This window comes from Helicoverpa armigera, chromosome 13 (genome assembly GCF_030705265.1).
Source record: "Helicoverpa armigera isolate CAAS_96S chromosome 13, ASM3070526v1, whole genome shotgun sequence".
In the NCBI taxonomy this organism is placed as follows: domain Eukaryota; kingdom Metazoa; phylum Arthropoda; class Insecta; order Lepidoptera; family Noctuidae; genus Helicoverpa; species Helicoverpa armigera.
Genome location: NC_087132.1, coordinates 3,403,650 through 3,415,676, shown reverse-complemented (window position 1 = coordinate 3,415,676; position 12,027 = coordinate 3,403,650). Strand labels below are relative to the sequence as shown.

At 34.7% G+C, this 12,027-nt stretch overlaps 1 protein-coding gene across 1 annotated transcript in view; it reads right to left on the bottom strand.

Moving 5' to 3' along the window:
• LOC110384399 (uncharacterized) overlaps positions 1-12,027 on the bottom strand; it is a 137,045-nt gene that overhangs the window by 73,503 nt on the left and 51,515 nt on the right. The window contains exon 3 of the mRNA XM_064037689.1: positions 2,358-2,493. Within this exon, the coding sequence (XP_063893759.1) occupies positions 2,358-2,493 (136 nt within the window). The remainder of the gene's footprint in view (positions 1-2,357; positions 2,494-12,027) is intronic.

The following is a 12,027-nucleotide window of genomic DNA, read 5'->3' as shown; positions in this document are numbered from 1 at the left end:
TATAGATCTTATTTCCCCTACATTACCTTCTAGCTATCCAACAAAGTTAGAATTAGGCAAGTGACACACAACCTATCTCGGGACCACTGAATAAATTGTAGCACTGTAAACACCTAGACTGTGACACATCAATCTTCTGACTTAATCTGATACACAACAAAAATAAAGCCAGTTTATTTCGTCGTCTCACATACTATGTCTTGTAGTCTTAGACAAAATACAAGCTCAGATGTCCCACATTTTTCACACAATGTAACGTAATTGCGATGACATGGTTTAAGCCCGGTTTAGCTCGAAATGCAAATGACTGGAGCTTAAAATTGAACGGTTGAACTGTGATTAGCTGTGCAGTGCAATCAGACCTAGTATTAGGCTGTGATTTAGAAACGAGCTTTCGTCTGTCTAATTGGAGTATGATGAATTTTGACATCGTTGACGTTCATTCTCTAGCTAGTGCCTATTCAATTTTCTTTGTTTTATTTGTTTGATTTTCAACAATACGTCATCCAAGATTTTTTATACATAGTTGCGCGGAATAATAGTGACTAATAATGTATGAAATACACAGTGTTGTTTCTGTATGTAAAATGGGCTTATCAGTGTTTGCTCAAGAAACTTTTTTAAGCCATATATCAAGCTTAAAATCACGGTAAACGCAACCAAAACTGCCATAAAATAAATTAAATTCAACTTTAACGAAGGCCCCAAAGTTAATAACGTACGGCCGTACAGCAAAAAGGATCTATCTCACTCATTTTCAAGTACAGATAATTTCCGGATTATCGTGAACAGGGGTCGGCTTTAAGCTTACATATAAAATGGATATTGTTCATCGCTGATAGGTGCCCATATTCTATCCCTTTATTATGCAAATACCAGTAAGATGCTTCGCAACGATAAAATGAAACAAGGGCACTAGTTTAGATTTATTCGGAAAGTTAAACAAAAGCACACACACATGAATACTGGGTCATGCTGTTCGATAAATCGTGGGTAGGTAAATGAAAACTAGTACGATACGAAACGTGAACTTCAGTGGTAGTTCGTTCGTGGTTTTATGAGTAGTTCACTGTAGTTCGCAAGCAAAATGCCTATCTCGGGTAATGAATTTCGAATATGTACTGCTATTAAGGAATAAGTCGTTAGATAGAAATAGGAATACGGCCTGATTTTACGCTGAACAAAACCAAGTTATGACCACCTATCAACAAATATACGGTTTACTTATCAGATGTTACTAATAATATTTTGAAAAATTGCAAATCAACGATAAAATAAACACAGTCAAGAAGATTAGCTCACAATTTATGGTTCGCCAAAAAAGCAAGCCCATAAATCTATTACGGGATCGTTTTCCTCGCTTTTTTGGTTGAAAATATCCATCAGGCTATAAATACGTAACCCCCACGTGCTCAACGCATCGCTCGCGTAAAACAGTGTCAACCTAAAGGTATTTTACTACCCTATAAGCCATAGACTCTGCAGTCTATAAACTCTGTCACTTTTCGAAGGGTTGATTGGAAGACAGTTTTATCGCCGATGTATCTAAAGGTATTTTAGGTTGCGGAGAGGAAAAATATATTGAGTACTTTTCCCTTTCAGGATGGACTCAACACGGTTCAGATAAGGTCTGTATATTTAACCTTTTTTAAGGTATGATATGGCCGTACCCCAGGGATACGTGCTATTTATAAAAGTCTTACAAGTTCATTGTAATAAATAACCGGGAACCGAGTATTAATAAAGCGAGGATTCATGAGGAGTTCACGAAAGTGTCGTGATTTATCACTGGGTGCTATAACATTGATACCCTTACGTATGCTCTGCAAGATTATTCTCATCGAAGGATTTTTGACGTGTGTAGTAAAGTACATTGTGTAACCTGCTAGTTACCTTTTTGCGTGTAGCTGGCCAGTAGTTGGTAAACAAAACAGTGGGATATACAACAATGATTCTTCTCAGTCCTCACCCAAAACATACATATGCGTGTGTACTTGCGCTGTCTGGAAGGAGGGCGCGTCGGCCGATACCTCGCACGTGTAGCGACCGCTGGCGGTCTGAGTGGCTGCCTGGATTGTTAGCTTCTCAGCATCGCTGCCTACCGTCACATACCAAGATAACCCAGCAGTGTGATATATAACAATGATTACACTCAGTACTCACCCACAACATACATATGCGTGTGTACTTGCGCTGTCTGGAAGGAGGGCGCGTCGGCCGATACCTCGCACGTGTAGCGACCGCTGGCGGTCTGAGTGGCTGCCTGGATCGTTAGCTTCTCAGCATCGCTGCCTAACCTCACATACCAAGATAACCCAGCAGTGGGATATATAACAATGATTACACTCAGTACTCACCCACAACATACATATGTGTGTGTACTTGCGCGGTCTGGAAGGAGGGCGCGTCGGCCGATACCTCGCACGTGTAGCGACCGCTGGCGGTCTGAGTGGCTGCCTGGATTGTTAGCTTCTCAGCATCGCTGCCTTCCCTCATATAACAAGCCCAGCAGCGGGATATAAAACTACAATGATTAGGTACTCTCAGTACTTACCCACAACATACATATGCGTGTGTACTTGCGCTGTCTGGAAGGAGGGCGCGTCGGCCGATACCTCGCACGTGTAGCGACCACTGGCGGTCTGAGTGGCTGCCTGGATTGTTAGCTTCTCAGCATCGCTGCCTTCCCTCTGTGGAGATAGGAATTAGGTTAATAAACTTGAATAAATAAATAATCTTTATTTTATCTCTAATTGTTATAAAAAACATAACATTGCGGCAGTGACTTCAGGTAATTGTTTACCTAATACTCGCGTTGAACTGTTAAATCAATTCATTTTTCAGCAATTGTGAAATGATCCTATATCTCGTTGTAGGTACAGTGGATTCATTTTATAAGACTGTATTGTTTTATAACACTGTACCTACAAAGCTACCTTTTGAAGCAAATAAAAGGAACCACCCGAATTTTGTATTGCTAAACCAAACGAATTCTAAGATTAATAAAGACGTTTTATTCTCGGCTGAAAGCCATTAAACAATGCACTATTAAGTGATATCTAGTTAATATTATTTTTATCACTCCATATTTTAGTTGAATGGCACAAAGAAATAATTGAATACAGTTTTGAAAATAAATTCAGATTACGGCAATAAATAATGGATTTAGCTGAATTATAAATAAATGAATTGAATAAATTGGTTTAGTTTTTTGTGTATATATTTTAATTATATTTTTATTACATTCATTAAAAACTTCTGTTTTATATTTGTTTGAGGACATGGTGTGGTTTATATTTAAGGCCCTTAACAAATTCGATGTAGGTGTACTTAAACCTAATCAAAGACTGATTAGGCTTTAATCAAATTTACCTATTACCACATAAATCCTGTTTTGTGTTCTAGGTATAAACAACTAACTATCTATACTAAAAATCATTGTCCAGTTATTTAAATATTGTTCTCCCTTGAAGTTTTATTTTATCGCAGGTAAAGCCTCCTGAACAATGTTTCGAGTACTGAACACTAATTCTAATCGTTTAATCCTACCTAGATTATGGGTGTACGAAAACATATCGTTAACATTACCTTTCTGGGTTTTAGGTGTAAAGTAACTCAACAATTGGTTAACTGTAAGCATCATGTACATCTAACTTGTACAGATTACATAAAACTTCACTTGATACAGAGTAAGGTTTTTAGGGTTCCGTATCCAAAGGGTAAAAGGGGTCCCTAAGACTTCGCTGCCCATCTGTCATCAGGCGGTATCTGATGAACCATAATAGCTAGGCAGTTGAACTTATAACAGATGATGCAGGTAATTTTGTTGCCTTTTTAACAACAAATACTGAAAACTAGAATAAATAACTAGTAATTTATAGACAACTGTGGTCCGACTCGCACTTGCCGGTTTTCATATACAAGGTGTTGATTTGCATTTGTGCCATACGTCAGGAGGAGGACATAAAATATGTAAATAATCGATTTCAATTACAGTAGACGGGAAATAGCTAATATGCACTGCTTTTTTTGTCATTGTAATGTCGTAGTATTTCCGAAGTAATCCAATTTTATGAATGAAATTTATGAATAATCGTTGCGTATGCTTTGTGCTTGCGTGTGTATGAGAGCGCAGCACAGTTTTGAGGCCAGTAACACACGCGCCGAGTTTGAAAACGGGTAGGTGACATTGACGAATTTCCGAAAAAAAATTAAAATCAAAAATTTTCGTACCAATTTTTTTGTCGATTTGGGTTGAGAATCATTAGTATAATAACTTGTCTATGGCACTCCTTGACTATGGCACGGATGCAAATCAACAGCTTGTATAAATTTTACAGCCACTATGCTGCACAAAAATGCATTTCAGAAGACCAGTATGAATTCACAGGAACAATATTGCCAGATTGTGACTTACATAAGAAAATGTTAAAAATAAATACAAATCTCTTTGATCAATATAGTAGCGATGCTTATTAAAAATACAGGAACAAATTAATGCACGAATAACCTAAATAGCTAGGATTAACTGGTAAAATAATAAAAATGTTTAGCTCAAACAATTTATTCTGTAAGTAGATAATCCACCGATAAAAAATTAATAACATAGTTTTAGCAATCAACAACTAAATTAAATGTAGCATTAAAATGTTGCTATTAATTTTTATACCTACTCGGTAAAAAGTACATCATTTTCACTTAGGTTTTTTTTTATAGTAGGTCTAAATATGGGATTGGATAAGAACCTACTAATAAACCTGATTATATAATGCTATTTAGAATCTTTCCTTTAGACATATAAATATATAGTACATTTATGCCTATACAATACCTACCATTTAGACAGCGATGCAATTACCAAGACAACAGAAAATCACTTAATGGCAGAAGCAATTGCTTCCAAATACCTCTGAATTCTAGAATATTCGAAGAGAAAGACGAAAACAATTGACTGCGCAAATGAAACTTGAATATGTATCAGAACATGCATATTCAAGCCTGTGACAATAGCCAATTAAGTAAATAGCTTATGTCAAGTAACAGCAGGCAAGTTGAGCTAAATATCAATATCATATTTAGGTATGGTTAGCTAATATTTAATTGATACAATTAATTAACAAATTGTTTTGGTAATCATAGGTTTAGTAATATGTATTTGAGGTTGCTTATATAGAGAACATTATTAAGCAATTTGTTATTTTAAATGGTTAGTAGCAATGATTTTATATTCTTCATTCATTTCTGATGTATTGTTGTCTTATACAAAAAAGAGTGAGCAAACCACCTGGATGTAAACCGTGTCCTCTAGCCTATTTTTACTCTTATATTTTTTTAATGGGAAAATAACTTTGTCTGTCTGTCGCGCTTTGACGCCAGAACTTCTGAATGGATTTATATTACGAACTAGGTATTTTTTTACTCGTTTGCCGAAAGTTGTTTTCTGAGTACGTGGATGAAACTGCGGGGAATAGCTAGTGTATATTTCATTGGCAAGATCTTTCAAAGTACGACATTACTTGAAGAAAGTAATTTAAAGCTCAAGACAGTCTAGGATTTATAAGTAAAATAGAAACAATGTTTAATCACCTCCATTAATAAGTAGGTGCAATTACTCTGTTTTCACAATAAAGAAATTCGTTGCTTTTTATTTATTTTAATTTCACTCAAGTCTCTTTTTGAACTAATTCATGTCTATCTTTTCCAAATCATTATAGGTAAGCCCTTTCTTTCAATTAAAAAGTCAAATATAATACTATGTAAATAATATGTTAATATCTATGTAAATAATTTCCATCTATGTATTTCGAATAATAAATGCTATAGTCTATTAATTTCAAAAAGAAAGTTAATACTTAATAGCCTATTCGAATTAAGACTTTCCTCAACAAAACGAAAAAAGGAGCGTAAAAGACGAAACGGAAAAACAAAAAACATGTAGTTCCATTGTACACAATTACCAGCATAACATAACAACCAATTGCAATTAATTTCCTCAACCTTGACCTTACCTGTCTATTTGTTCTCAGTCCCCGAAATCTTAACAATCCCACCTTACCTTATCAGAATTTACTATTTCGAAAGGCGAAAACGGTTTCTTACATACGCATAGGGGAACAGACTAAATTCAACTTGTCACATGATTATGTCAGTTGAGGAAAATACCATTTATGTCCGGGGGACGTGACTAATAGCGGGACCCCGGGAGCTTTAGATCCGGGACAGATTAGACCTTTTATCCAGATGTAGAAATGGTTAGTTTTGTGGCAGATGCGTCTTTTTAAATTAGGGAAATCTAATTGTTGGGTTGGCTACATGACATGTCGAGGTTTTCCTTATTATTGTCTTTTGTGTTTGTATACGCTATCCCCAAAGTAGTTCTTCTAAAAAGTAAAACAGTAAAGTTGCTTCTAGTGAAAGCAGATGCAGCTGAGTATCGGTGACGTGACTGCCTACTTAGCTTTTTTTCCTAGACCTAGGTTGGTACCTGGGCAACTCTATACCCCTACTAGACTAGTTGTAGTTGTATGCTTTTGATTTCTATTCGAAGTGCCTGTTAACAATGACACAGGGAAACTTGAGAAAGTTACTTGCTTAATCTTTATGATACGAGCCATGCGGCTGTTACTTAGCCACGATAGCTATTACACAATATACCTCCACTTTCTTTATGTTGTACAAATAAAACCACTTTGATTTTATTTCACAGAATAACACACAAAATATTTTAATGCATATTTAATTCAGCCTTTTTTACCAGGAATCACTCTTTTGATTTCAGTTCACGGTAATTCAATTAAGCAAATTATTAGACATTTTGTCATAAAAGCGAATTTTTTAGGCTTTCGCACAGTTTGATGAATATTCAACGAATATCTTTACAATTCATAAATGTAGAACAGATTACATTTCTGTGTGATACTCGTAATACATATTTTATGTAATCTACATAAAATTCAAAAAGTTTGTTTGAATGGGCTATCTCAGGAACTATTGAACTGATTTCAGTGTTAGATAGCCCATTTATCAAGGAAGGAATCTGCTGGCGGAAACTATTTACTTAACTTGACTATATACGAACTAAAATCTTTCTATAATAGGTATGCAATGTAAATAAACATACTCCTTTCCAGTTCCATTTCTGTATTTCTCAGAATTTCTTCTTAGCCATGACTATCAATAGGTTTAAAGAAAACGTTGGTTGCAACCGTGAAAACTGTATTGCTTAGAACGCTGGTTTTCTACTTTAGCGCAGAAGGATAAACTGCTTAATACGTCTGCAATCCTGGTAACCTGAATACAACTCAATGAGCTTTTCTTAGAACTTAAAACTAAATAAGTTTGTTGATTAAATGATAAATACATACTAATGCGAATATCATTTTTTTTTTTTAATCTTGTCTATACCTATAATTTTTTAGAAAATCTTTATGGAGACAAGGTAATGAAAGTAGGCCTTAGTGTACAAAGGTTTAAGGAGCGGACATCCATCATAGCCTCTGAAAGGTCTTCATAAATGGATTAGTTTTGACCTCGAATCGCGCAGATTTAATTTTGAAGCTAAGATTGTTCTGGAAAACTAAAATTACTGACAAATCCCTTGATCCCTGTAGCTTTTACTGGGACTTAGTCAGTTGAGGCTTTGTACACGTGTAGATAACCTAATTGTGTAAAATAGGTATTCCATGGTAGAAGTTCAACTGAAGAGCGGAATTTGTCATGAATGCCAACATGGAGTCGACATGCATCACCTACATTGCGCATAGACCAAGAGACAGCGACTACCAGACCTTTGTCGTTTTATAAAGGTTGAGAGTGCATCTGCATCTCTTTTTTCATTTTCATTTTTCATTTCATCTTTAAACGAATAAAGCCTTTTTTCTAAATTGTAAAACAGTTTTCCAATTTATCGTAATAAATTAAAAAGTAATAATTTATTGGTACCTAAATGGTAACAACACTGATCGATTCCAAGTAAAATACTTCATCAAAATCAATTATAATATACCTACCTATTATAATGCTATTATATTTTGTTTGATAAATATTTTATGTTTGATTGAGGCAATAACATTATTATCCCATTTTTTATATTTTTTCAGAACTGTAAGAAAACAAATAAAATAATAAAGCTCTGTAAGTTTATGAATATAATAATGATATCTGACATGGATTCAAAGCAACTACCCGCGTTAGCAATTAGAGCGCGCAGTAAATAAGTCATAAATATTTCAGAAGGTCTAATCTACGTCGAGAAATATTCCCTGCTTTGTTTGGATCCGATAATCAATCAAAACAAAACTCGTACAGTGTCGAAGTGGTACTCTACTCCCAAAAGGTCCACATATATCGATTCGTCGAAAGCTCTACGCGTGTCCGTTTTAAACTCGACATTTCGAATTAATTTCAGTATGTTCGGAATATCGGCAAACCCTATTACGTAGAATGCACGCGTTATTTGAGGTGACTCGATATCAAAAGGGATTTCTTGCATTCAAGCAAACAGGCATGCTTGAGTGACGTACATTATTTTGTCATTGTTCTGCGAATGAGTTCTCGAAACTGTTTAGATCGAATAATAGAATGTATTAAACAGAGATTAGATAATTATCAGTGAATTATATTCTAGAGCCACCAAAAGCCTCTTGTTCACGGCACGTTTGTTATAGAGACCTATACAAAACTGAATACTATTATACAACATACGGTGAATTTGCCATAGAGTTGCACAGCAAAAATGTTCCGTGTATAACAAGGTCGAAATTCACGCAGATATACATTTGAAATCACTTAATTCGGATAATTGTTTACCAGAAACCTTCCATAAGTAATTAAATAAATCTTCGAGATCGAAATAAATTGATCTGAATAGGATATAACATGAACAACAAAAAATGAGATTCAAAGTCTTGTGTCCCACGTTGGGTGCCAGAATTCGGTCACATCACATCATATCTATGCAATTATGGGGCTTGTTTTCATTAAAAACTATATTTTTAATAAAATATTCAGGGTTTAGGAGGAATTTCTAGTGAAGGGTGAATGACATTCCAGAATTCTGGCATGCTCGTGTTAGTAGGTATAGACATTAGCATATCTAGATGTGCTTAATCAAAGCAGGTATGATGATACTCGAGCACTGATCTTGTCTCAAGCATTAATGAAGGTTTAGTTTGTAGCCAATATGGTCACTATAGCAATTAGATTCGATTTGTCACAGGAAGGGACACCAGTACTCTATACTAATATAATAAAGAGGAAAGCAAAGAGACTCCAAAACTAATGAACCGATTTGAAAAAAGCTGTCACTCTTGGAAAGCTACACTCTAACGAGTAACATAGGCTATATTTAAATAGCTCCCACGGGACGTCAGTGAAACCACGGGAAAACGGTGAGTATTATTAGTAGTTTATACCAATGTGTATAAAAAGCCATAATTACAAGTGAAGGTTCAAAAAAAGGACTATGCCTTTTCCTAAAAAAATCCTAACTAAAACTTAACCACTAAAGAAACACACACACACAAAACAAAAGAAGACACGTTTTAATTTGTCCTGGTTATAAAACTGAATTTCGTGTTCGTTACGTTGCCCGTAGATGTGACTTGACACATTTCGTACCTGAGAATAAAGTGTGACGAGAATAAAAAGGCATTCTGCAAACTGGTCACGTTCTAGACATTGCTGACAAGCACAATGAAAATTAAAATACGTAATTGGAAAATGTTTATTTTACAGATTTTTTGAGCACGTAACATTTAAATTTCGAAAAGTTAAAGAAACGTGCTTTTTTATTTGTGCTTTTTGCAAATTGTATAGAAAACAAACTAAAACACAGCACTCAAACATGGGCTTTTTGGACGTTTCAAAATACAGAAAATAGTTTTTTGGTTTACAAAAAGTTTGTTTAAAATAAATAAAAACGCTTTTAGGCTTCGTATGAAAAAAAAGTAAACATGTAGCCAAAAATTTTCAAGAGAGACAAATTAATGTGTGTTTTTTTTTTGAGTATTTTTTAACTGCATTAACATTAAAAAAAACTCACAGTGTAAGTACATTTTCAGTCCTTGGTTGAAAATTTTGCAGTCAACGCATAGTTTCCAAATTTGTCCTGAATACGCATTTTGGACATATTACAACTTTCTAGGTACATAATATATATTATTCTTTCCTAGAGATTCGTAGATATTATTTGCTCTTTCCTTAATCTTTTCATTTAATTGCCCATAAGGGTCCCATGGGAACCATGTCTCGTACCTTTTGTGATCGGGGCTCAGCTTAATAATTATGATAGATGGGAGACCCTTAAAGGTACAATTTATTGTTGGTTTTCGGATTCCCGACTTTTATATTGTCGTAACGACTATGTTCTTTAGGTGATGAATATGTTACGAAATAAATCTTAGTAAAGATCCTCTTATGTAGTTCTGGTACCCTAGCAGATGTTTGGTACGCAGAATTTAATTTACAGAAAAAAACATGTACCTACAATTCAAAATACAGATCTCACCCGAATAAAATTTTACATTAAACAAAGAAAAATATGATTTATCAAAGCCCTTATGTGAAAACTCATTAACATTGTTCTACCAACCAGTAATTACTTTGAAACGATCGCGGATTATCTGACTTTTAACGAAATTAATTGAGATCTTCGACGATCGTTGCTTTAATAATTAAGACTCCACTTTACCGCACTTACCACTTAACGGGCGATCAAATATTTATGTAAAAATACTTGAGTTGAGTGGCTTTTTAGCGTGAACTGAACATGAGTGACACTGATAAACAAAGGGGTATTTACCTCTATTGTGTCGTATATAACCACAAAGTTTGTATAGGTGCATGATGGAGTTTTTATGTTTGTTCCTCTTACATGCAAAAACTTGACATACATATTTTATACTAGCCGTTTTTCCGCAGTTTCACCTACATCCCGTGGGAAGTGAACGTACCGGTATAAAATATAGCCTATGTCACTAGGAAAGAGTGTAGCTTTAGACTGTAAAAAAAATTATTAAATAGGTCCAGTACTATTGGAGCCTTTAGGGTACAAACAAACAGACAAAAAGTGTTACCTCTTTATTATAAATATATTCATAAGTATAGATAATAGAATATAGTTCCCTCAGGAAGCGGGTGTAGTAGATAGTAAAATATACTTATGTTTGCTTTTATGACTATGTATCTCATGAAACGTATGCAGTATTCAAAATTGTCAGCGTCTACGATCATTAGGGTTGATGAGAAGATCAGCGGCTTAAAGGATTTGCACGATCTTAGAGCTCGCTCGAGTTTCCTACGAGAGGAAGACGTATGCATTAATTTCGACGTATTTTATGACAGACATAGTTGAATGATAACGTAGTTTGTGGAGTGATAAGTGATATTAAAATACGTGTGTGGAAATAGTGTGTTCATTGTAGTGAAATACCAGATGTTGTTGTTTTAATATAAAAAGTTTAAGTAACGCAATGCATTTTAACACTTTTGTAAAAGCATGCATTTTAACGTGGGTGCAACTTTTAAAATGAAACAAAAAGTTTAAACAAAATTTACTTAAACACGTAGAGTTTCTACAAAAAACTTCACAGTGTTAAGGATTTATCTAAACTAAATGAGATTTAGGAACAATTTAAACTGTTTGTAGGAAAAACTTTTTACACTTTCACAGTAAGCCGTTAAGCAATTCAACCTTTTTCGTGACGAAAAAACTTAGTCTGGAAGTTGCAGACGCTACTTAATTTTGTTGAAAAAAAGCTGGCAACCCTGTGACGTTTTGATTGTAGGCAACACTGGTTAAACACAGAGTGTTGCCTACTCAGAAAATTATGGCATGGGAGTGGTTAGCTAAATGCTTGCATATGGTACCGCGCACCTAATTGTTGGCTTACTCAGTTGCTTAATAATTATGTATTATGCATGCTACTTTAAGTAAACACCATCAGTATTTTGTGTAGGGAGTGGGTCCCGTAAATTGGCAAGATTTTGAATTCAGAACTAACGCTTAGCAATGAGGATTTTATTTGT